The following is a 20,850-nucleotide window of genomic DNA, read 5'->3' as shown; positions in this document are numbered from 1 at the left end:
CTGGGCTCCGGTTATACTGTGGACTCAATTCTAACTCCCACTCTCAGTTTGAGGCTTCCTGGCACCCTCAAACTTCCACGTCCCCCTCTCACCCACAGAGTGGTTAAAAACAGGGCCCTAGTGCCAGACCACCTGGGTGTGAATCCTGGCTGTGTGACCTTGGGGGGCAAGTTGTTTAACCTCTCTGTGCCTCACTTTCCACATCTGAGAAATGGGGCTAATAACACCCACCTCTAGGCATGGTTGTGAGGATTATAGGTGTGAATCCATGGAAGGCACTTAGAGCAGCACCCAGCTCACAGCGTTATCACTGCAATCATCACATCAGCCTTCTTTCTGTCCAAACCCCTGTGCTTGTTCTGCCTCAGGCCCTTTGCACCCTCTGTTCCTGCTCCTAGGAATGTCCTTCTGTCAGCTCTAAATGTAGCCACCACTCCCTTTTTGTCAATCGTCTCCTCTGAAGGACCTTCTCAGATCCAACTAAACAGTACTTCCCGGGACTTCCCTGGTGTCCAGTGGTTAGGACTCTGCACTTCCACTGCTGGGGGTGTGGGTTTGATCCCTGATGGGGGAACTAAGATCCCACAAGCCATGCGTCATGGCCAAATCCCCCACCCTCCCCAAAAAAACCCCACCAGCACTTCCCCACCCTGGAAATTAGCCTGTTTTACGTCCTCCAAAGCGCTGGACAGTAATTGAAATTATGTTGTTGGCTCCTGTGTTTCCACTAGACTATAGGCAACTTGAAGGGAGGACTTTGTCTTGCCCACCCTGTATCGCGGTGGCATGAAGCCATGGTCAATGCCAGCTGCCTACCTGGAACCAGACCTGAACCGATGTCCCTTGTCGCTCTGGGGGACTGAGGTCAGTAGCATGTTCTCCTTTGTTAGAGGGTGGGACAAAGCCCACATCTGCCTTGTGGGGTGTAGAAAGCAGAAGCAAGAATGCCAGCCCTGCCTTCCTCTATCTCTTCTGGCATCAAGAGAAGCTGAATGGGGAGACTCAAGCCTGCCTGCTGCCCTTCCCATGCAGGTGTTCAGAGACCTCCAACTTTCTGGGACCCATACCTGGGGGTCCTGGGGAGAGAGGGCAGGGCCAGTTCCCCACTGGCCCACTTCAGGCCTGGCCAAAGGGGGTGCTGGTTAGGGGCAGGGAGAAGCCCAGCAGAGGCCCTGCAAGTAGACCCCGAGGGGGGCGGCCACCTGCACGTCACCGTGGGTGAACCCGGCTTCAGAGTGGCTCTGCAGGCTGGGAGGGGGCAGAAGGTCAGAGCCACGCGATGGGTCATTCACCCCCCTTCCAATCCTCTGTTGGTCTCACCCCAACAATTTACTGAACCCCGTTCCTGTGGCTCTGACTGCTGCCCTTGGGGAATGCTAGCCCAGGAGTTGTTCACCTGCCCACCTCCTGAAGAGATACTTTATAGCTTCCAGGAAGCCTGCCTGTCTCCCCACTTGGGAGGTTTCCTTGAAGGTGCAGGCCTCTGGGCTCCTGCCTGACACAGATCCCACCAGTGACCTCCCTGTGAGCAGCTCACCTAACAGGACGCAAGCCTGGGAGAGCAGAGCTAGGCCCGGCCCTTGAGATGCAGACCCTCAGGCTGGTCCCTTCCTGGTAGGGGCGGCGGGCAGCTGTCACCCTTCAGTTCTGTATCTGGAGAGCCAGGCCCTGTCAGAAGGGAGTGTGGACGCAGGAAGACCCACCCCAGCCCTAGCTCCCTCCCTCAGGCCTGAGGGCTGAAGGCCGAAGCTGGGAAAGGGGCTGAGACACTTGGTCCTTCCCCCAAAGCTGGGGATGGGGTGGTGGTGCCGGGCGTGGGGGGTGGGGCGGTGGGGGCGGTGGGGGGAGAGGGAGATAAAGGGCAGAACACAGCTGGCTGGCTGGCAGGCAGGCAGGCCAGGGTGTGCTGGCACACGGCTGCCCTCTGCCGGGCTCACAGGCTCACTGCAGCCGGCAAGGACAGCTCCCGGGGAAGGGAGAGACAGCTGCAACAAAGTCCTAGCAAAGCAAACTTTATTGTGGGTCTGAGAGGTCAGAGCTCTTCCCTCCAGGTCCTGCTGCAACCGAGAGTTGGGGTGAGGAGCTCTTGGGTCGCCCCCAACACGTCCATCACATTCAGACTCAGCACGGTGGTCTCACGGGCCCTCCCTCTGTCACAGTGGCCAGGCCACTCCTGGCTCCTCATTTCTTAAATCCTGGCTTTTTAGGTCTGGGTGTGGTTTTGGCCTGTGAGAGAAGGCGTTGCTCCAGTGTCCCACCCTCATCCCATCCTGGCATCTTCCCAGAGAACATCCCTCCTCCCCCAGGAAGACCAGTCCCTTCTTATCAGTACTCACCTTTCCCACAGGGCTCCTGTCTTTAGGATGGTATCTGGAACGGGGTGGGGTTGGACAAGGAGTGGGGATGTGGGAAAGAGAGAGCTCAGTCTGATGCCAGTAGCCCTGGGCCCTTCTACTAATGCCCAGGCTGCAGAGCTGGGCCCTGGGCACTTCCAGGAAGCAGGGGGCTGTGACCTGGAGAGGTTTGCCTCTCCACCTGTCACCTGCCAGGGACCACTCTGACTCTCTTTTATTTTTTAAATTTTTAAATTAAAATTATTTATTTATTTATTGGCCCACCACGCAGCATGCAGGATCTTAGTTCGCCGACCAGGGATTGAACATGTGGCCCCTGCAGTGGAAGCCCAGAGTCTTAACCACCGGACCGCCAGGGAAGTCCCTGACTCTCTCTTTTTAAACAAGATGTTTTTTCTTCTTAAGCTTCTATCTGCTTTCCTTTATTTGTGTATAAGACACAAATGTTTCTTATCATAAAAGTAACGTTAACCACATTGCGCAAAATATAGCAAATAGAGAATAAATTGCCTATACTTTTCTTTACCTCCTACTAATATTAACATTTTGTTTCCTTTCAGAACTCTTTTGTTTGTGAAATAAAATGAAAATAATTTGGGACTTCCCTGGTGGTCCAGTGGTTAAGAATCCACCTTCCAATGCAGGGGACGTGATTCCTGGTCGGGGAACTAAGATCCCACATGCCGTGGGCTAATTAAGCCCGTGCGCGGCAACTACTGAGCACACGGGCCACACCTAGAGAGCCTGCGCACCTCAACGAAGATCCCAACCAAGATCCCGCGTGCCGCAACTAAGACCCAATGCAGCCAAAAATTAAATAACTAAATATTAAGATGAAAATAATTTAATATCCTGCTTTTTGAATTCTAGAAACACTTTCCAGTTTGCTATATTCTTCATGGGCATTATGTCACATGCCATTGAGAAGACGTGACGTAGTTTAAGCAACTGGTATATTGATGGACATTTACAATGCTTCCATTTTATACTATTATTTGAATAATGCAGTGATATAAGTTTCTTAGTGCATCTATTTCCCTCATCTCTTGGATGGGATTCTTTGGAAGGAACTGCCATAAGTGGGATGAAGTCAGAAGATAAGAACTGTTAAATGCTTTTCAAAAAGACTGTGCCAACCGACAGTGGCAGCACACCTGTGCACCTGTGTCTCCGTGTACCACACACCTGCATACACACGTGCATCATCCTCTTTCAAGCACGATGTACCTCAACTGAAAGCTTTTGGCTCATTTAATAGATGGAAAGAGTTACCTCACTGACACCTCCTCTTTTTCCACCTTTTTTTTCTGGAAACCAAACACAAGCGTTATTGGGAGTTCTGGCAAGGCCCAGGGGCAGAGCAGACTCCCACCGGGCACCTGGCAGGTGTTGCCCCGGGCCTCAGCGCACTCAACTGGGGAGGCCTGGTCCAGGTTTCTGAGGAGCCTTTGCGGGGGGGTGGGTGTCCCTCCCTCACCTTGGCAACGCTTGTGTGCTTCTGGGGCGCCAGCCTCTTGACTTGTTTGACAGGGGTCTCCTTCTCCAGGGACACATCTGTGTCTTCGTCGTCATCATCTTCTTCCTCTTCCTCCTCTTCTTCCTCCTCCTCTTCTTCCTCCTCCTCCCCCTCCTCTTCCTCCCAGGATTGGTCTGAAGTGTCAGCGATGGTGTGGGAGGAAGGCAGGGCCTCTGAGCCCGAGGGTCTCTGCCAGGCTCCCCTTCCCAGATCTACCTGCCCAAAGTGCGGCTGGCAGGGTGGGGGGGGCGGTGCAGTGAGGGCTGAGGCCGCGGCAGGAGGGCAGGGGGGGAAGTGGTAAGCTGTAGCTCTGGCCGGGCCGGCGGGGGATGCACACTGGGAAGGAGAGTGTGAGGGGAAGGAGGGAGAGGGTGGGGACACAGCAGCGGAGGAACTCAGGCCTCATCCTGAGGCAGGTGGAACCTGCCCGGGGTTTGGAGCAGGAGAGAACCCTGATGGAAGAGGCACCACTGGACAGAGAAGGCAGTTAAAGGTCTGTCAAAAGAGTCAAAAGCACAGCGAATTGCCAGGGTCCATGTTACTGCTACAGCTACATACTTCATAGCAGGTAATGTTTTGAGTGTGCTCTGGTACCAGGCGTTATGTTAAGTGCTTTTTCTGAATATGCCATTTATTCCTCACAACTAGGAGGAATACACTTGAAGATGGAACCAAATATAACCCCACCCTCGTGTTATGGCTGGAGGGCTGCAGCCCACAGAGGACGTGGTGGAGAGGTAAAGGAGAACTGGGGCTAGGACGCGTGCCCATGGCCTCCTGGTCCAGGCTGCTGGTGATTCTGTTGCCTTTGGGGATCTTCTCCAATAATTCAAGAATCCCTCAAGTGTTTGAGTACCTATTATGTCCTTGGCCCTGTGCTGAGCACTGTACCGGCAGACCTTTCTCGGGTCCAAGCTTGGACTTACCATAACATTCCTGGCCACAGAGGAACACGGGTCCAGAGCCAGCCCGGAGCTGGAACGTGACAGGAGGAGAAAGCTCCAATCCCGCCAGGACAACCTGCAGGGGTAGGGTGTAGAGGGTAGGGGCAGGAGTAGAGAGGACAGGCCACTCGGGCCTGGTACCTGGCTGGGGGTGGGGGATGGGGGCTGGCCTCAGGCAGAAATACTCAGTTTATTCCCTCCCCTCAACCACATATGCTTCAGGGCTTCCCTGGACCTCTCTGCACTCTCAGCCCCCTGGACCCTCCTGCTGAGGTGGACTCTGTTGGAGAAGAACATGGATCTGAAAATCTCATTCCTGCCAAGATCACAGATGGTCTTCCAAGCTGAGGTGCAGCTGTTAAATAGTCTGATAGCTATGGACTGAACTGTGTCCCCTCAAATTCTTACACTGAAGCCCCTAACCTCCAATGTGCTGGTATCTGGGGATGGAGCCATTGGGACCGTAACTAGGGTTAGTTGAGGTCATGAGGGTGGGGACCTTGTGATGGGATTAGTGCCCTTAGAAGACGAGACCACACAGTTTGCTTTCTCTCTAGGCCATGTGAAGACACAAAAAGAAGGTAGCCATCTGCAAGCCAGGAAGAGGGCCCTTACCAAAACCCGACTGTGCTGGCACCCTGATCTCAGACTTCTAGCCTCCAGAACTGTGAGGAAGAAATGTCTGTTGTTTAAACCACTCACTCCATGGTATTTTGTTATGTCAGCCCAAGCTGACTAAGGCATTGATCAAATGAGAAAAGCAGATGCAAAGTTGTATTACAGTCTTCCTATCATCTTATAAGTAATGTGTGAATATTCATAGGAATAAAGGTTAGAAATATATTACAGTGCTAACCATAATTTTCAGTGGACAGTACATTTATTTTCTTTACACTTTTCCAAACTTTGCAAATTTTCTAGAGTAACAATGATGATACTTAAATTTCTTGAGTTCTTACCATGTGCCAGGCCCCATGCTACACATTTTACCTGCTTTATCTCATTTAAATCTTCACAAGAAGCCCACAAAGGAGGTGTTGTTATTTTACAGAGGAGGAAACTGAGGCTTAGAGAGATTAACTTAGAGTTTCTGGTTCAGAGCGGAAGCAGATAAGTGAAAACTGATCACAAACACCTAGAAATGCTGGATAAAATGTAATTCAATGTTTTTACTGCTTGGTTGAATGGTAAGACAGAAAGAAGTGTCCCTGTGCATCAGAAAGAAGAGCAGCCTGTGCAGAGGCTGATGCCACAGCTGAAGGGAGGATGTCCTTGAAAACAGGAAGGACTTTGGGTTGTGACACTCATGTGGACAGGAGACAAACCCTTGGGGAGGGGACCTTCAAAGGGCTACATCTCAGTAAAAAGCCCCATGGTGAGGGTTGAGGAGAAGGGACTGAAGGACCCTAAGCCATCTAACTAGAAAGGACCCACCATAAAAGGAGGGAAACAAGAACCTGTGGGTGAGATAACGGAGTCTCCTGTGAGAAGCTAACAGCTGTGGTTGTACCTCTCACTTAGAGCAACTCTGAATTTACTCGGTGGGCACTGCCAAGCCAAGAGATCTGTATAAAATCCCAGGCTTGCGATATTCCTGGGGCAAATGGCAGATGCAAACACAAAACCAGTCTCTAGGGACACTCTGAATTCTTTTCACACAGAATTCTTTCACAAAACAGAACCAAACCAAACTGGAAGAGGTTTGAAACAACCCTGCTAGAGTCTGGCAGCAGAACAAAACAAAATGTACAACCAGGAACCTGAGATAAGAGAATAACAACCTAAACCACATGAAATGTTTGATGAAGATCAAATAAACATAAGAGTAGGAATCAAAATAAAAAGAACAAGATATTACAAAAAATAAAAAGAGGGTGTCCCTGGTGGCGCAGTGGTTGAGAGTCCGCCTGCCGATGCAGGGGACACGGGTTCATGCCCCGGTCCGGGAAGATCCCACATGCCAAGAGCGGCTGGGCCTGTGAGCCATGGCCGCTGAGCCTGTGCGTCCGGAGCCTGTGCTCCACAACGGGAGAGGCTGCAACAGTGAGAGGCCCGTGTATTGCAAAAAAAATAAATAAATAAAATAAAAATAAAAAGAACCAAAAGCAGCTTCTAGACATCAAAAACATTAGCATTGAAGTAAAGTGAACAAATGGTTAAAAAGCAGAGTGAAGCAGCTGAAGGAAGAATCAGTAAATTGGAGAAGTGCTGGGAAGAAATTACCCAGTATGAAGCACAGAGAGAAATGAACAAAATATGAGAGAGAAGCTGGACGTGGAGGACAGGTGAGAAGGTCCAACATGCATCCAATCAGAGGTAGGGAATGGAGAGAATGGAGTCAGTGTTCCAAGTGATAACGACCAAGAGTTCTCCAGAAATGATCCAAGACAGATCCTCATATGCAGGAAACCTCATCCCTGAAAAGATAAATAAAAATAAATCCACACCTGAACATACTATGGTGAAATGGCAGATGAGAACAAAGAGATGAACTTAAAATCAACCAGAGAGGCCAGATTTCCAAAAAAGGAACAATAACCAGGCAGACTGAGGATTTCAACAGCAACATCAGGAATCAGAAAGAGGTCAGGAATCAGACCTCTTACCTAGAAGTATATACACAGCCAAACTATCATGAAGGAATGAGGGTAAAAGAAAGGTATTTCTGAGCAAAGCCCAAGTAAGTTTACTACTCCCAGGTCTACAAAAGGATGTTCAAAAAGATGGCAATTAAATTAAGAAGTAGGTGCAAGAAGCAGTGATGAGAAAAAAAATTGGTATAAATAAATAAAGACCTAAGGAAACATTGCCGTAAAATAAAACAACACTAGTCATGACTAGTGTTGAGCTGGTTTAAAACACGTTGGAGCTAAAATGCTACATGATGACAATATGTATGTTAAAATGAAAGTAATTAGAATCCCCTGGTTTGGGAGGAAGAAAACATTAATTTTCGACTTTGATCATGCATGACTGTTAAAAAATTAAAGAGAACAAATAAAGATTAGAATGAGATTCTATAGCTTCTAAACCAGTAGAAGAGAAAAGGGGAAAAGAAACTTTAATCAATCTAATAAAAGACAGGAAAACTAGAAAAAAGAAACAAAAAAATTTAAAAGGCAAGGAAAATAGAAGCACAAACTACATGCTACAAGTAAACCCAAGTATATTAGCAAGTCGCAATCAATATAAACAGACTATACTGGCTGGATAGATTAAAACAAGGTCTAGCTACATACTGCTTATAAGAAACCTTATAAGGCCGGAGAAATGCTGGAGTAAAGAGATGGAAATAGACATACCAGGTGCAGCAGAGGCTTCCAGTTGCTTATCCAATAGCCATTCTTTCCTTCCATAATAACAGCACCCTGATATTACTGAAATACTATACCCAGCCCAAAACTGCATTCTTCAGTTTCCTTTGCAGTTGTGACTATGTTACTAATTTCTGGATCAATGAGCTATAAGCAGAATTTGGAAGGTGGTACTTGTGGGAAGACTCCTTAAAAGGTGGACAGAGAAGTCCCTGTGGTCTTCCCTTGCTGCTTCTTTCCTATTACATTAATTGTAGAAGTGAGGGCTGGAGCTGCAGCAGCCTTCCTAGACTGTAAGGTGATTTTGAGGATGGTAGGTCTGCGCTAAAGACAGGAGAAAGATACGAGGAGACTTGGTCTTTGGTGACCATGGAGTCATCTCATCAGCTCTGGACTGCCCATCTCTGGACTTCTATGCAATACAGAAATAAATCTTAAGCCCCTGTAGTTGGGTCTCTGTTATGGCAGCCGCATATAACTAAAATGAAAATGAAGCTAGTTGTACTTTCTGGTGAGTGATGTTGATAATGGGGGAGGCTATGTATGTGTAGGGGTAGGTGGTATATAGGAAATCTCTGTAACTTCCTCTCGATTTTATTGTAAACCTAAAACTGCTCTTAAAAAATAAAGTCCCTGGGCTTCCCTGGTGGCGCAGTGGTTGAGAGTCCGCCTGTCGATGCAGGGGACACGGGTTCGTGCCCCGGTCCGGGAAGATCCCACATGCCGCGGAGCGGCTGGGCCCGTGAGCCACGGCCACTGAGCCTGCGCGTCCGGAGCCTGTGCTCCGCAACGGGAGAGGCCACAGCAGTGAGAGGCCCGCCTACCACAAAAAAAAAAAAAAAAAAAAAAAAAAAAAAGTCCCTAAAAAAAAAAGTCCCTAAAAAATGAAGCTAGTAGTGTTTGTTACGATTAGGTTTGGTAATAAGTGACGGAAAACTCCATAACAGTGGCTTACACAGGTAGAAACTCACTTCTTTGTCACATAAACTAAGCCCATACATAAGCTATGGGTATACCACTCCTCAATCACCAGGGATCCAGGCTCTTTGTACCGTGTTGCTCTACCATTCTCAATACACGGCTCCCACCTCGCCCAGGATGGCTGCTCTTGTTCTAGTCATCACATCTACACTCCAGAAAGGGACAGAAAAGTGGTCACATGATCTCTCTTTAAGGACATTTTTCAGATGTTGTAGATCCCACTTCTGCTTACATCGCATTGGCCAGAACTTCATGGTTATGCCAAACTTAGAGGGAATATAGTTTTTATTCTCAGTAGCCTTGTGACCAGCTAAAAGTCATGAATCCATTACTAAAGAATAAAGGAATAATGGAGATTGAGGGACATCTGGGAAACAAATTAATATCAGACGATATAAGCTTTAATTCAATAAGTATTTTAGGGATAAAGAAGGTCACCACATAATGAAAAAATTTAGACAAGGAAGATATTTACAATTATACAAGGAAAGTAAAAATTTTACAAGAAAGCTAAACCTGTAAATTATATGCATCAACAACATAGTCTGAACATACATAAACTATAGCCACAGTAATCAAGACAGTGTGATATTAGAGGGTTAGACACATAGATTGACAGAAGACCTAGAAATAGACACACACAAATACCTGCAACTGATTTTTGACAAAGATGCAAACTCAATTAAATGGAGGAAGCTTTTTCAACAAATGGAGCTGGAGCAATTGGACATCCATAGGCAAAGAAATGAACCTTCACCTAAACCTCATAGCTTATACAACAGTGAACTCAAAATGGATCATGGACTTAAGTGTAAAACATAAAACTATATGACTTTTGGACAAAAAACATAGAAAACCTTCATGATCTCAGACTAGGCAATGTGTCCTTAGACTTAACATCAAAAGTCATAAAAGGAAGAACACAATGGACCGCATCAAAATTAAAAACGTTTGTTCCATAAAAGCTCATGTGAAGAGGATGAAAAGACAAGTTATAAACTGGGGAGAAAATATTTGCAAGCCATATACTTGACAAAGGACTAGTGTCTAGAATATATAAAAAATTAACAAAATTCAGGGCTTCCCTGGTGGCGCTGTGGTTGAGAGTCCGCCTGACGATGCAGGGGACACGGGTTCGTGCCCCAGTCTGGGAGGATCCCACATGCCGCGGAGCGGCTGGGCCTGTGAGCCATGGCTGCTGAGCCTGCGCGTCCGGAGCCTGTGCTCCGCAACGGGAGAGGCCACAGCAGTGAGAGGCCCGCGTACCGCAAAAAAAAAAAAAAAAAAATTAACAAAATTCAACAGTAACAAAACAATTAGAAAATGAGCAAAAGACATGAACACTTAACTGAACATACATATGGCAAAAACCACATGAAAAGCTGTTCAACATCATTAGCCATCAGGAAAATGCAAACTAAAAGCACAATGAGACACCACTACACACACATTAGAATGGCTAAAATAAAAGAGATAGTGACAACATGAAATGTCGATGAGGATGCAAAGAAACTTGATCACTTATGCATTGCTGATAGAAATGCAAAATGGTACAGCCACTTTAGAAAACAGTCTGGCAGTTTAAGAAACTAAATGTGTAACCACCCTCATATGGCCCAGCAATTGCACTCCTGGACATTTAACCCAGGAGAAATGAAAACTTAGCTTACGCAAAAACCTATACACAAATGTTCATAGCAGCTTTATTTGTAAGAGCCCCAGATGGGAATCAGCCCAGTTTTTCCACAGATGAATTGTTGAACTGTGGTACAACTATACCACAGAATACCAGTCAGCAGTAAAATGAATGAATCTCCAGGGAATTATGCTGAGAAAAAAAAGCCAGTTCCCAAAAAGTTACATACATCTGATTCTATTTCAATGACCAAATTTTAGAAATGGAGGACAGATTGGTGGTTGCCAGGGGTTAGGGGGAGGTGAGGGAGCAGGAGGGACGTGAGTGTGGTTATAAAAGGGCAACATGAGGGATGCCTGGGGTGTTGGAACTGTTCAGTATCTTGGCTGTGGTGGTGGAACAAACAAAAGGAACTTAGGTGATAAAATTGTATAAATAGATCCCTGCATTGTATCAATGTCAATATCCTGGTTTTGATATTATATTACAGTTTTGCAAAATGTTACCATTGGAGAAAACTGGGCAAAACATACAGGGATCTCTCAGTATTATTTCTTACAGCTGCATGTGAATCTACAATTATCTAAAATGATTTTCAATTAAAAAAATAAACATATATAAAGTAAACAAAATTATAAGAAGAACCCGAAGATCCACAATCATAACAGGAAATTTTAACACATTTCTTTTGCTAATTGATACACCAGGAGACAAAAACTATATAGGTTTGGACACAATTAATACACCTGATTTAATGGACACACATAGAATTCTATAATACTACCATGTAGTAAGCCACAAATTGAGTCTCAACAAATAACCAAAGAATTGATATGGCATATATATATATATATATATATATATATACACACACACACACACACACACACACACACACACACACGCCATATTTTCTGATGCAATTACACTAAGAAAAAGGGTGATGACTCAACCCACCCATACCTTTGGGAATTAAAACATTTGAAGTAACTCATTCATCAAATAAGAAATCATAATGGAAATTAGAAAATATTTAAACTAAGATAAAGTGAAAATACCACAAATCCCAAATTAAGGGATGCAGTTAAAAACATCTTCAGAGGGAAATGTGTAGTATTTAAAATAAATAAATAGAACTTACTTGGAAAAAATAAACTATAACATGAATGGGCTAAATATCTAACTAAGGAAGTAAGAGAATGGAACAAAGAAAGCAGAAAATCAGATAACCAGAGAAATTAATAAAATAAAAAATAAGGAAACAATAGAAAGCATCAACAAAATCAAAAGCTTTTTCTTTGAAAAAAAAGAAAAAGACTAATATCCAGTGATTGAAATGAAGGGAAAAAAGGAAAGATGATAAACACCACTGGGAATTTTAAAAAGAGGAATATAATAACAGATATAGTCATGATGAAAAATATTATTAGCAAATAGCATGAACAATATCTAGAAAAATATAAATAATCATAATTGACTCAGGAGATGTTTGGTTCAGGCCAACTAAGTAACAAGGACTGAATTTACTCTCCAGCTTGACACAACTAAAAAACTATAATACAGGCATACCTCAAAGATATTGCAGGCTTAGCTCCAGACTACTGCAATAAAGCGATTATCACAGTAAAGTGAGTCACATGAAATTTTTGGTTTCCTAGTGCATATAATTACACTATACTGTATTCTATTAAGTGTACAACAGCATTATGTCTAAATAATGTACATGCCTTAATTTAAAAATACTTTATTGCTAAAAATGCTATTCATCATCTGACAGTGCAGGGCTGCTACAAACCTTCATTTGTAAAAAACAAAAACAAATGAACAAAAAAGCAAAACTCCCGCAATATCTGTGAAGTACCATAAAACCAGGTATGCCTGTGTAGGAAACAACAGCTCTCAAGACACTGGATACAAGTCAAGGAAGAACAGTGATCTCTGAGAGATGGGACAGAGATGAGATGAGCCCTATGGTTGCCCAAGCTTACTTCCTGGACAGTGCAGGGAGGGGGCACCCAGACAAAGCCTAGTGGTCTCTCTGAGTTTAGGAAATAGAACTGGAGCCCAGAGAAGCCAAGGCACCTAGAGTTCACAAGAGAGGAAAAAGCTGCAAAGACAGCACTCCAGAGATCTGTAGAAGGCCCCCTTGAGTATTCAGTTAAGTAGTAATCAGAACATCCATGCAAGGAAACTACCTGAGGCTGGAAAAAGAATCATCCTAAAGGTGTCTGGAGCTCACAGAGTGGAAAATCTCATAATTTACGGGGCATCTATTGGAGTACTAAGAAGGGTCTTGCTACAGTAGTGGGGCAAAATTAGACTAAATTCAGCTTAAATCCCTAACAAAGCTTAAAAACAAGACACAAAAGGATCAAATGGTATGTAAGTAACTTCACTGCATCCCAGAACAAAATTCAAGAATACTTATAAAACTGTAAAAATATCCAGCATCCAAATAGTAAAATTCATGTCTAGCATCCACTCAAAAATTACCAGACAGGACTTCCCTGGTGGCGCAGTGGTTAAGAATCTGCCTGCCAATGCAGGGGACGTGGGCTTGATCCCTGGTCTGGGAAGATCCCACAAGCCATGGAGCAACTAAGTCCGTGTGCCACAACTACTGAGCCTGCACTCTAAAGCCCACAAGCCACAACTACTGAGCCTGTGTGCCGCAACTACTGAAGCCTATGCGCCTAGAGCCCATGCTCCACAACAAGAGAAGCCACTGCAATGAGAAGCCCGTGCACCGCAACGAAGAGTAGCCCCCACTCACCGCAACTAGAGAAAGTCTGCATGCAGCAACAAAGACCCAACACAGCCAGAAATAAATAAATAAATAAATAAATAAATAAAATGTTAAAAAAAACTTATGTTCATACAAAAATTTGTACATTAATGTTAATAACAGCATTCCTAATAGCCAAGTGGTAGAAACAATCCAAATGTCCACCAACTGAACAGATAAACAAAATGTGGTATATCAATACAATGGAATATTATTTGGCAATAAAAAGGAGTCAAGTACTGATACAAGCAACAACATGGATAAACCTTAAAAACATTATGCTAAGTGAAAGAAAGTGGTCACAAAAGACCATACAGTTTATGATTCCATTTATATGATTTGCCAGAATAGGCAAATCTATAGACATAAAGTAAATTAGTGGTTGCCTAAGGCTGGGGGTAAGTGAACGTGGGAAATGGGAAGTGACCACTGGTAGGTATGGAGTTTCTTTTTGGGTTGATGAAAATGTTCTAAACCTAGATGGTGATTGTTGCACAACTCTGAATTTACTAAAAATCACTGAATTATATACTCTAGTGAGTGAAGCTTATGGTATGTGAATTTTCTTCCAATAAATATGCTAATCTCATTTTTAATAGCACCCCAAATCATGAAATATGTAGGGGTAAACTTTACAAAGTACGTAGGGGACCAGGACCCTGAAAATTACAAAACATTCCTGGGAAAAGCTAAAGATGTAAACAAATGGAGAAATATATCATGTTCAATTATCGATGACTCAAAATTGTCAAGATGGCAATTCCCCCCAAAGTAATCTATAGATTCAATACAATCTCAATCAAAATCCCATCAGACTGATTTTTAAAGAAAGCTGATTCTGAAACTTACATGGAAAATGCTAAGAACCTAGACTTGTCAACCCAATTTTGGAAAAGAATAACAAAATTGGAGGACTCACACGATCTCATTTTAAGACTTATTATAAAAGCACAATAATCAAATTAGTCTGGTATGGAATGAGGGTAAACATAAATCAATGAAACAGAATAGTGTATAGACATATATGCATACACATATGGTCAACCAATTTTTGGCAAATGCCAAGGTAATTGTATCAGTGAAAGAGCAGTCTTTTCAAAGAATGGTACTGGAGCACTGGATATCAATTTGGAAAAAAGTGTCCTTCTATCCTCACTTCATACCATACAAGAAACTTATCTTGAAACGGATCATAGACTTAAATATAAGAGCTAAAACAACAGCATTTCTAGAAGAAAACATAAAAGGAAACCTTTGTGACCTTAGTTTAAGCAATGATTTCTTCGGACACCAAAAGGATGAACCATAAGAGAAAAAAATGTTAAGTTGAACTTTATCAAAATTAAAAACTTGTGCTCTTCAAAAAACATTATTACAAAAATGAAAAGGCAAGCCACACATTAGGAGAAAATATTTGTAATAAAGGACTTATATCCAAAATATACTAAAAAAACTCCTACAAGTCAATAAGAATAACTCAATTATTTAAAAATGGGCAAAACATCTAAACAGGTATTTTGCAGAAGAAGATATACAAAAGACCAAAACTCAAATAAGAAGACAGTTAATATCACCAACCCTCAAGGAAGAATAAAAACCACAATGAGGTGCCACTGTATATGTACTAGATTGGCTAAAATTAAGAAGACTGACAATGCCAAGTGTTGGTGACGATGTGGACCAACTGGAATTCTCATAGATTGCGGGTAGAAATGCAGAATGGTACAGCAATTTGGAAAATAGTTTAGCAGTTTTGTATAAAGTTTAACATATGCTTACTATGTGATCCAGCAATATCACTCCTAGGTATGTACTTAAGAGAAATGAAAACACGTCTATACAAATACACTCAAACACTCCTAGCAGCTTGATTGACAATAGTCCAAAAACTGGAAACTACCCCAAATGTCCATATGTCCATTAACAGGTGAAAGAACAAATTTTATATAAATTGTAGAGTGGCATATTACTCAGATATAAAAAAGGAGCATATTACTGTTTTATCAACAACGGGGATAAATCTCAAAAGCATTGTGCTACGTGAAAAAAGCCAGCACAAGAGACTACATATTGTATGGTTCCATTTAAATGAAATTATAGAAAAGGCAAAACTATAGTGACAGAAAGTAGATCAGTGGTTGCCAGAGGCAGTGGTAGGTGGAAGGAACAGACTGCATGAGGCATGAGGAACTGGGGGCAGGGCGGTGGAAATTCTCTACCTTGATGTTGGTGGCTATTGCACAACTTGTCAAATGCATCGAGCTGCACACTTAACACTAGTGAATCTTACTGTATATAAATTATATCTCAATACAGCTAATAAAAGAACTGACTCATAGAAATCGAAACATCTGAGAAGATCTAAACCTATTAAATAAATCACAATAGTTTAAAAATCAAACCAGTCCCACACAGTTCATTCACTTATTTACTCACTCATTCATTATATATTGAGTTCCTACCACATACCAGACACTAGTATAGGGGCTGTATGGATAATGCAGCAAAGCAGGCAAAATCCTTGCTCTCTTGGAGTCTATATCCTGGTTGGGGGGAAAAGACAATGCACAAATGAAACCTCATGTCAGTAATGGGTCCTATGGGGGAAAAAGTGATCATGGGTGGGGTAGAAATGAGGGTGCTGTTTGTGGCCAGGGAAGACCCTTCAATGAGATGACATTTGAACAAAGACCAGGTTGAAGTCGGGGGCAAGTGTGTCCCTGGTATAGGGGGACATGAAATTGATGAAAGGGGACCAACGATGAAGGCAGGTATATCTCCTGGGAGGCCCTGCAATAAACCTGAGCAAGAGGTGATGGTCACCTGGACCAGAGTGTAGCAGGGAGGTGTTGAGATGAGGTTAGATGAAGGTAGAGCCAACAGGATTTGCTGGTGGGTCAGATACGGGGTGTTAGAGAAAGAGGGTTTTATCCTGGCTAATTGGAGGAATAGCTATTTACTGGGAGAGGATCAGGTCTGGGGATGGGGGAAGAGATTATAGATAGAAATCAAGAATTTGGATTTAGACATGCTAAGTTTGGAACATCTATTAGATATCTGTTAAGTGTTTTGAGTTGGACAGAGGATCTGGAGCACAACAGAGAGGCTGGGTTTACAGAATAAATGTCAGAGTCTTCATTTGTATAGGTGGTCTTTAAAACTATGGGAATGGATGAGATTTAGGGAGATCTCATAGATAGAGAAAAAAAATAGGTTTGAGGGCAGTTTTACAGATCAGCCTCCCAGGTCTTTAAGGGCAGATAATTCTGGTCTCATATTCACTGTTCTGCTGCATGGAAGGAGGGAACACGCCATGCCTCGGTTCATGAGGCTAATACGCCTTGACATCCAAATAAGATATGGAATTTATAGGCCAACCTCACTTATGAGTATATAAGTTTAAAAAAAAAGTCTTATTAACAAAGCAAATCTAGAAGTTTATAATACAATCAGTAATGTTTATCTCAGGAATGCAAAGTTGATTGAATATTATTCTATTAGTATAACTTACCACATTAACAGATTAAAGAAGAGAGAGCCCCTGATAATATGAACAGGAAAGCATTTGATAACCAATTTGATAATCATAATTAAAAAGGAGAAAATTCAAATTTTCAAAGTAGAGTAGGATTAGACGGAGACTTCCTTAACCTGACAAAGGGTGTCTACCAAACACTTCATACTTAATGGAGAAACATTAGAAGCATTCCTTTAAAAAAAAATCAGGTATGGGGGGGACTTCCCTGGTGGCGCGGTGGTTACGAATCTGCCTGCCAATGCAGGGGACATGGGTTCGAGCCCTAGTCAGGGAAGATCCCACATGCCGCAGAGCAACTAAGCCCGCGAGCCGCAACTACTGAGCCTGCGTGCCACAACTACTGAAGCCTGTGTGCCTAGAGGACATGCTTCGCAGCAAGAGAAGCCACTGCAATGAGAAGCCCTTGCACTGCAACGAAGAGTAGCCCCCGCTCGCCGCAACTAGAGAGAGCCCGCAAGCAGCAACGAAGACCCAACGCAGCCAAAAATATATCAGGAATGAAACGAGGACATCTACCATTATCATTTTATCCAATATTATACTGGAGGTCCTAGGCAGTGTACCTGAATTTAAAAGAAAAAAAAAAAACAACAACAAAAAACAACACAAAGACTGCCATTACTCACAAAGAAGATCTGCATAGAAAACTCAAAATAAATTATTAGAGTGAGACTTTCTGGATACACAATCTGGATACACAGGCAGTATGTAAATCATCAACACCGGTCTCCAGCAGTAAACAGTTGAAAAATGTGATTTGGAGAGAGGTTATTTAACTTGCCCAAAGTCACACGGCTGGTAAAGAGTCGACTAGGAGGAAGTTCCCTGGCGGTCCAGTGGTTAGGACTCAGCCGGCCACCCCGCCCCCGGCCCACCAAAAAAAAAAATTGTGGACTAGGATGGAAATGGGGCTCCCTGCCTCCTGGGTCCAAGCTTTTAGTCCTGGGCTATATGCCTCTCTAGCACTGGCTGTACTTGTGCAGGAGCCTGTACCCCATCTTTGGGTCCGTTCCCACGCAGCGGGTGAGGCCTGAGCAGGGTCTCCTAGGGCTGGAGCCAGGGTGTCCTAGGCCCGCAGGGAAAGGCTCACCATGGGGAGGACAGAGGCCCGAAGAGAGGCCAGGGTGATGGGCTTCCTCTTTCTGTCGTCCTGGCTTGCTGGGGGCAGGATCTCCACGAGGTTCATCTCCTCTTTGGCTTTCTCCCCCAGGCAAATCTGAGAGGGGTGGAAAACGAGCAGGGCTCCTCTTCACCCAGAGGGCGGAGGAGGCAAACCCTGTTCCAGCTGCGGGCACCGGACAATCCCACCTGCTCCTCTGTGGCTGTCCAAGTCCCTCCCTGCTCCGTCCTTCCTCCCCTCCTTGGGGCTGGGGGGTACCCACCGTACTGAGCAGCAGCATACAGTCCTGCTTCCCCACCTTCCGGGGTCTGAAGGTCCAAGTCGGCTTCTCCTGGCTCAGCTCACAGCCTGCGAAGGGAGACGGAGGGCGGAAGGCGTGGCGTGGGGCGGGCAGCCTCCAGAGAGGCGCGCCTCTCTGCCTCCAGCCCTAACCGCCCCCCTGCCCCCGGTGACGTACCCCCAGCCCCCCGGGTGCTCCGAGAACAGCCTGGAGCCTCACTCACCCCAGAGCAAGGCCAGTGTCGCCTTTTCGGAGGTGCTGCTAGTACGGCTGCGATTCATGATGCGGGGCGGGGGCCGAGCAGCTGCGAGGAAGGGCGCGTTACAACCCCCGGCCGACAAGGCAGCCCACACCCGAGCTGGGGACACCCCGGCGGAGCGCTCCGCCAAAGGACGGTGCTTAGATCGCCCAGAGCGGGAGAGGTGAGCGAGGGGCCCGGCTGCCCCGCCGGCCCTCCCAGCACCGCGGGGGTGCAGCGCCGGTCAGCCGCGGGCAAGGCGGCTCGGTGCCCGGTCTCATGTCCACTCGGCCCCGGGCCCCGGCCCTCTCGCAACCCCTCCTCCACCTCACCGTCGCTACTCCGCGTGCGAGGCTCACGCCATAGGCTCCTCCTCGGATCGCTTCCCTCTTGGGCTCCCTCCCTCCGGCCTCATCCCGGCCTCACCTGAGGGCCGGCCGCCCACAGCGGGCGGTTATGAAGCCTGGGAAGGGGCAACGGGAGGTGTCTCATCAGCCCCATTCCGTCCCTCCACTCTTTCCTCCTCTTCGCTCCTCAGAAGCACCTGGAGAGCTCGTTAAAACACAAAGCGCTAGGCCTCACCCACCTCCATCGTTTCCCACGGGGAGGTCTGGGTTTGACCCAGAGAATTAGCATTTCTAACAGGTGCCCAGGTGAGGCGGACGCTGCTGGTCCAGGACCGCACCGTGAGAACCACGGTCCTGACCAATAGGGACTGACTGAGGTCTGCTGCCGGAGCCCGCCCAGCGCCCAGCGTGGAGATGCTTTGCTACCAGGTAGGAAGCGCAGCCTTGTCGGCTCTTCGTGCTCATCGCCTTTCTTCTTTCTTCGTGTCCTTTCCTTACCCTCTAAGTGTGGGCCTCTTGCCAGGCCCAGAGGGCCTGACCCTCAGGGCTGTTGTCCTCGGAGAGGAAGAGCCCTGTTTCCAGAAGGATGACTTCTCCCAAGGCTAGGAAGGGGTGGAATACACCACGGGGCACTGCGAGTGACCTTACGAGGGCGTCATTTCACAAAGAGCAGTTCACACAGCACAGTGATGCCCTTAAACGTTTGTTTGGGTGGGGGGTAGTGAAGAGGAGGAAGGTTTTCAGCTGACCACCGCCCTCAAGTAACACCTCTGTTTGGGAGACAGAAATAACCAGGAATCTCTCTCATTGCATTCATATCCATCATTCCCATCCTGGAAACTTCTCACCTGCATATAAGTTTCACTGATTTTCAACAAAGGTGTCAAGGGAAAGGATAGTCTTTTCCAAAAATGGTGCTGGAGGAACTGGGTTTATCTTTCTGCAACCCTGATTGGAGCTTCTGCTGTGCAGGAATCCGTTTTTTTTTTTCTTTTTAAAATACCAGCTTTATTGAGCAATAATTCATATACAAAAATGTACCAGTTTAAAGTGTATAATTTGAATTTTGACAGATGTATACACCATGTGGCCATCACCACAGCCAAGTTACAATTTGTTACTCCCCCAAATTTTCTCGTTTCCCTTTGCAGTGAATATCCTCCCCTTACTGTCTACTTGGCATCAGACACTTACCTGTTTTCTGACACTGTAGATTAGTACAGACTGTCCTAGAAGTTCATATAAGTAGAATCATACAGGGTCTTTTGGTCTGCCCTCTTTTGCTGAGCAGAATGTGTTTGAGATTTATTTATCCATAGTTGTTGTATCAGTAGTTTGTCTGTGTGTATTGTTGAGTAGTGCTCCACACTTGTGTATCCAGATACCTGCTAGTCATGTTTTGCATGTGGTCTGCAGCTTCAGCTCCTGCCAGAAAGCTTCCAGCCTGCTCTTCCTGACAACCTGTCCTACCGATCTCAGACTTGCCTAGCCACCTCTTATGATTGCATTAGCCAGTTCCTTGTGCTACATCCCTGACTGATAACACCTGTTGATGGATATTTGGGTAGTTTCCAGTTGTGGACTATTATGAATAAAAATGCTATGAACATTTGAGAGCAAGTCTTTGCATGGATATATGTTTTAGTTTTTCTAGGATAAATACCTAGGAGTGGAATTGCTGGATCATTTGGTGTGCATTAAACTTTATGTGAAACTGTAAAACTATTTAAAAAAATCCTGTACCAGTTTGCATTTCTACCAGAAATGTATGAAAATTCCAGTTGCTTTACATCTTTG

General features: G+C 45.1%; 1 protein-coding gene across 4 annotated transcripts; it reads right to left on the bottom strand.

The window, feature by feature from the left end:
• Positions 1 to 1,997: 1,997 nt before the first annotated feature.
• On the bottom strand, positions 1,998 to 19,212 carry NPM2 (nucleophosmin/nucleoplasmin 2). 4 transcript variants are annotated; one of them, XR_004350544.1, is made up of 7 exons: positions 19,039 to 19,212; positions 18,692 to 18,772; positions 18,451 to 18,536; positions 18,159 to 18,284; positions 4,797 to 4,890; positions 2,337 to 4,004; positions 1,998 to 2,226 (listed from the first exon to the last, which is right to left on the bottom strand). XR_004350544.1 is itself a non-coding variant. In XM_032636449.1 (7 exons), exons 1-6 carry the CDS (start codon positions 18,747 to 18,749, stop codon positions 2,359 to 2,361), a joined length of 549 nt encoding a protein of 182 aa, XP_032492340.1. In that variant the 5' UTR covers positions 18,750 to 18,858; the 3' UTR covers positions 2,004 to 2,226; positions 2,337 to 2,358. The 4 variants fall into 4 exon arrangements, 2 of the variants coding, with proteins under 2 accessions (XP_032492340.1, XP_032492339.1); XM_032636449.1 differs by lacking the exon at positions 19,039 to 19,212 and having other exon boundaries at positions 2,004 to 2,226; positions 2,337 to 2,370; positions 3,832 to 4,004; positions 18,692 to 18,858; XR_004350543.1 differs by lacking the exon at positions 19,039 to 19,212 and having other exon boundaries at positions 18,692 to 18,858.
• Between the last annotated feature and the right edge of the window lie 1,638 nt (positions 19,213 to 20,850).

This window comes from Phocoena sinus, chromosome 6 (genome assembly GCF_008692025.1).
Source record: "Phocoena sinus isolate mPhoSin1 chromosome 6, mPhoSin1.pri, whole genome shotgun sequence".
Lineage (NCBI taxonomy): Eukaryota > Metazoa > Chordata > Mammalia > Artiodactyla > Phocoenidae > Phocoena > Phocoena sinus.
This window is presented reverse-complemented; position numbering and strand designations above follow the sequence as displayed.

What these genes read in the sequence shown, in the direction of transcription:
- NPM2 (XM_032636448.1), bottom strand. Translation starts at nt 18,749, where the DNA reads ATGAATCGCAGCCGTACTAGCAGCACCTCCGAAAAGGCGACACTGGCC. An exon ending in CTGTGGCCAGGAATGTTATG is followed by an intron (nt 4,005 to 4,796) that starts GTAAGTCCAAGC and finishes CTGACACTTCAG; the next exon opens with ACCAATCCTGGGAGGAAGAG. An exon ending in AGCACACAAGCGTTGCCAAG is followed by an intron (nt 3,662 to 3,831) that starts GTGAGGGAGGGA and finishes TTTGGTTTCCAG; the next exon opens with AAAAAAAAGGTGGAAAAAGA.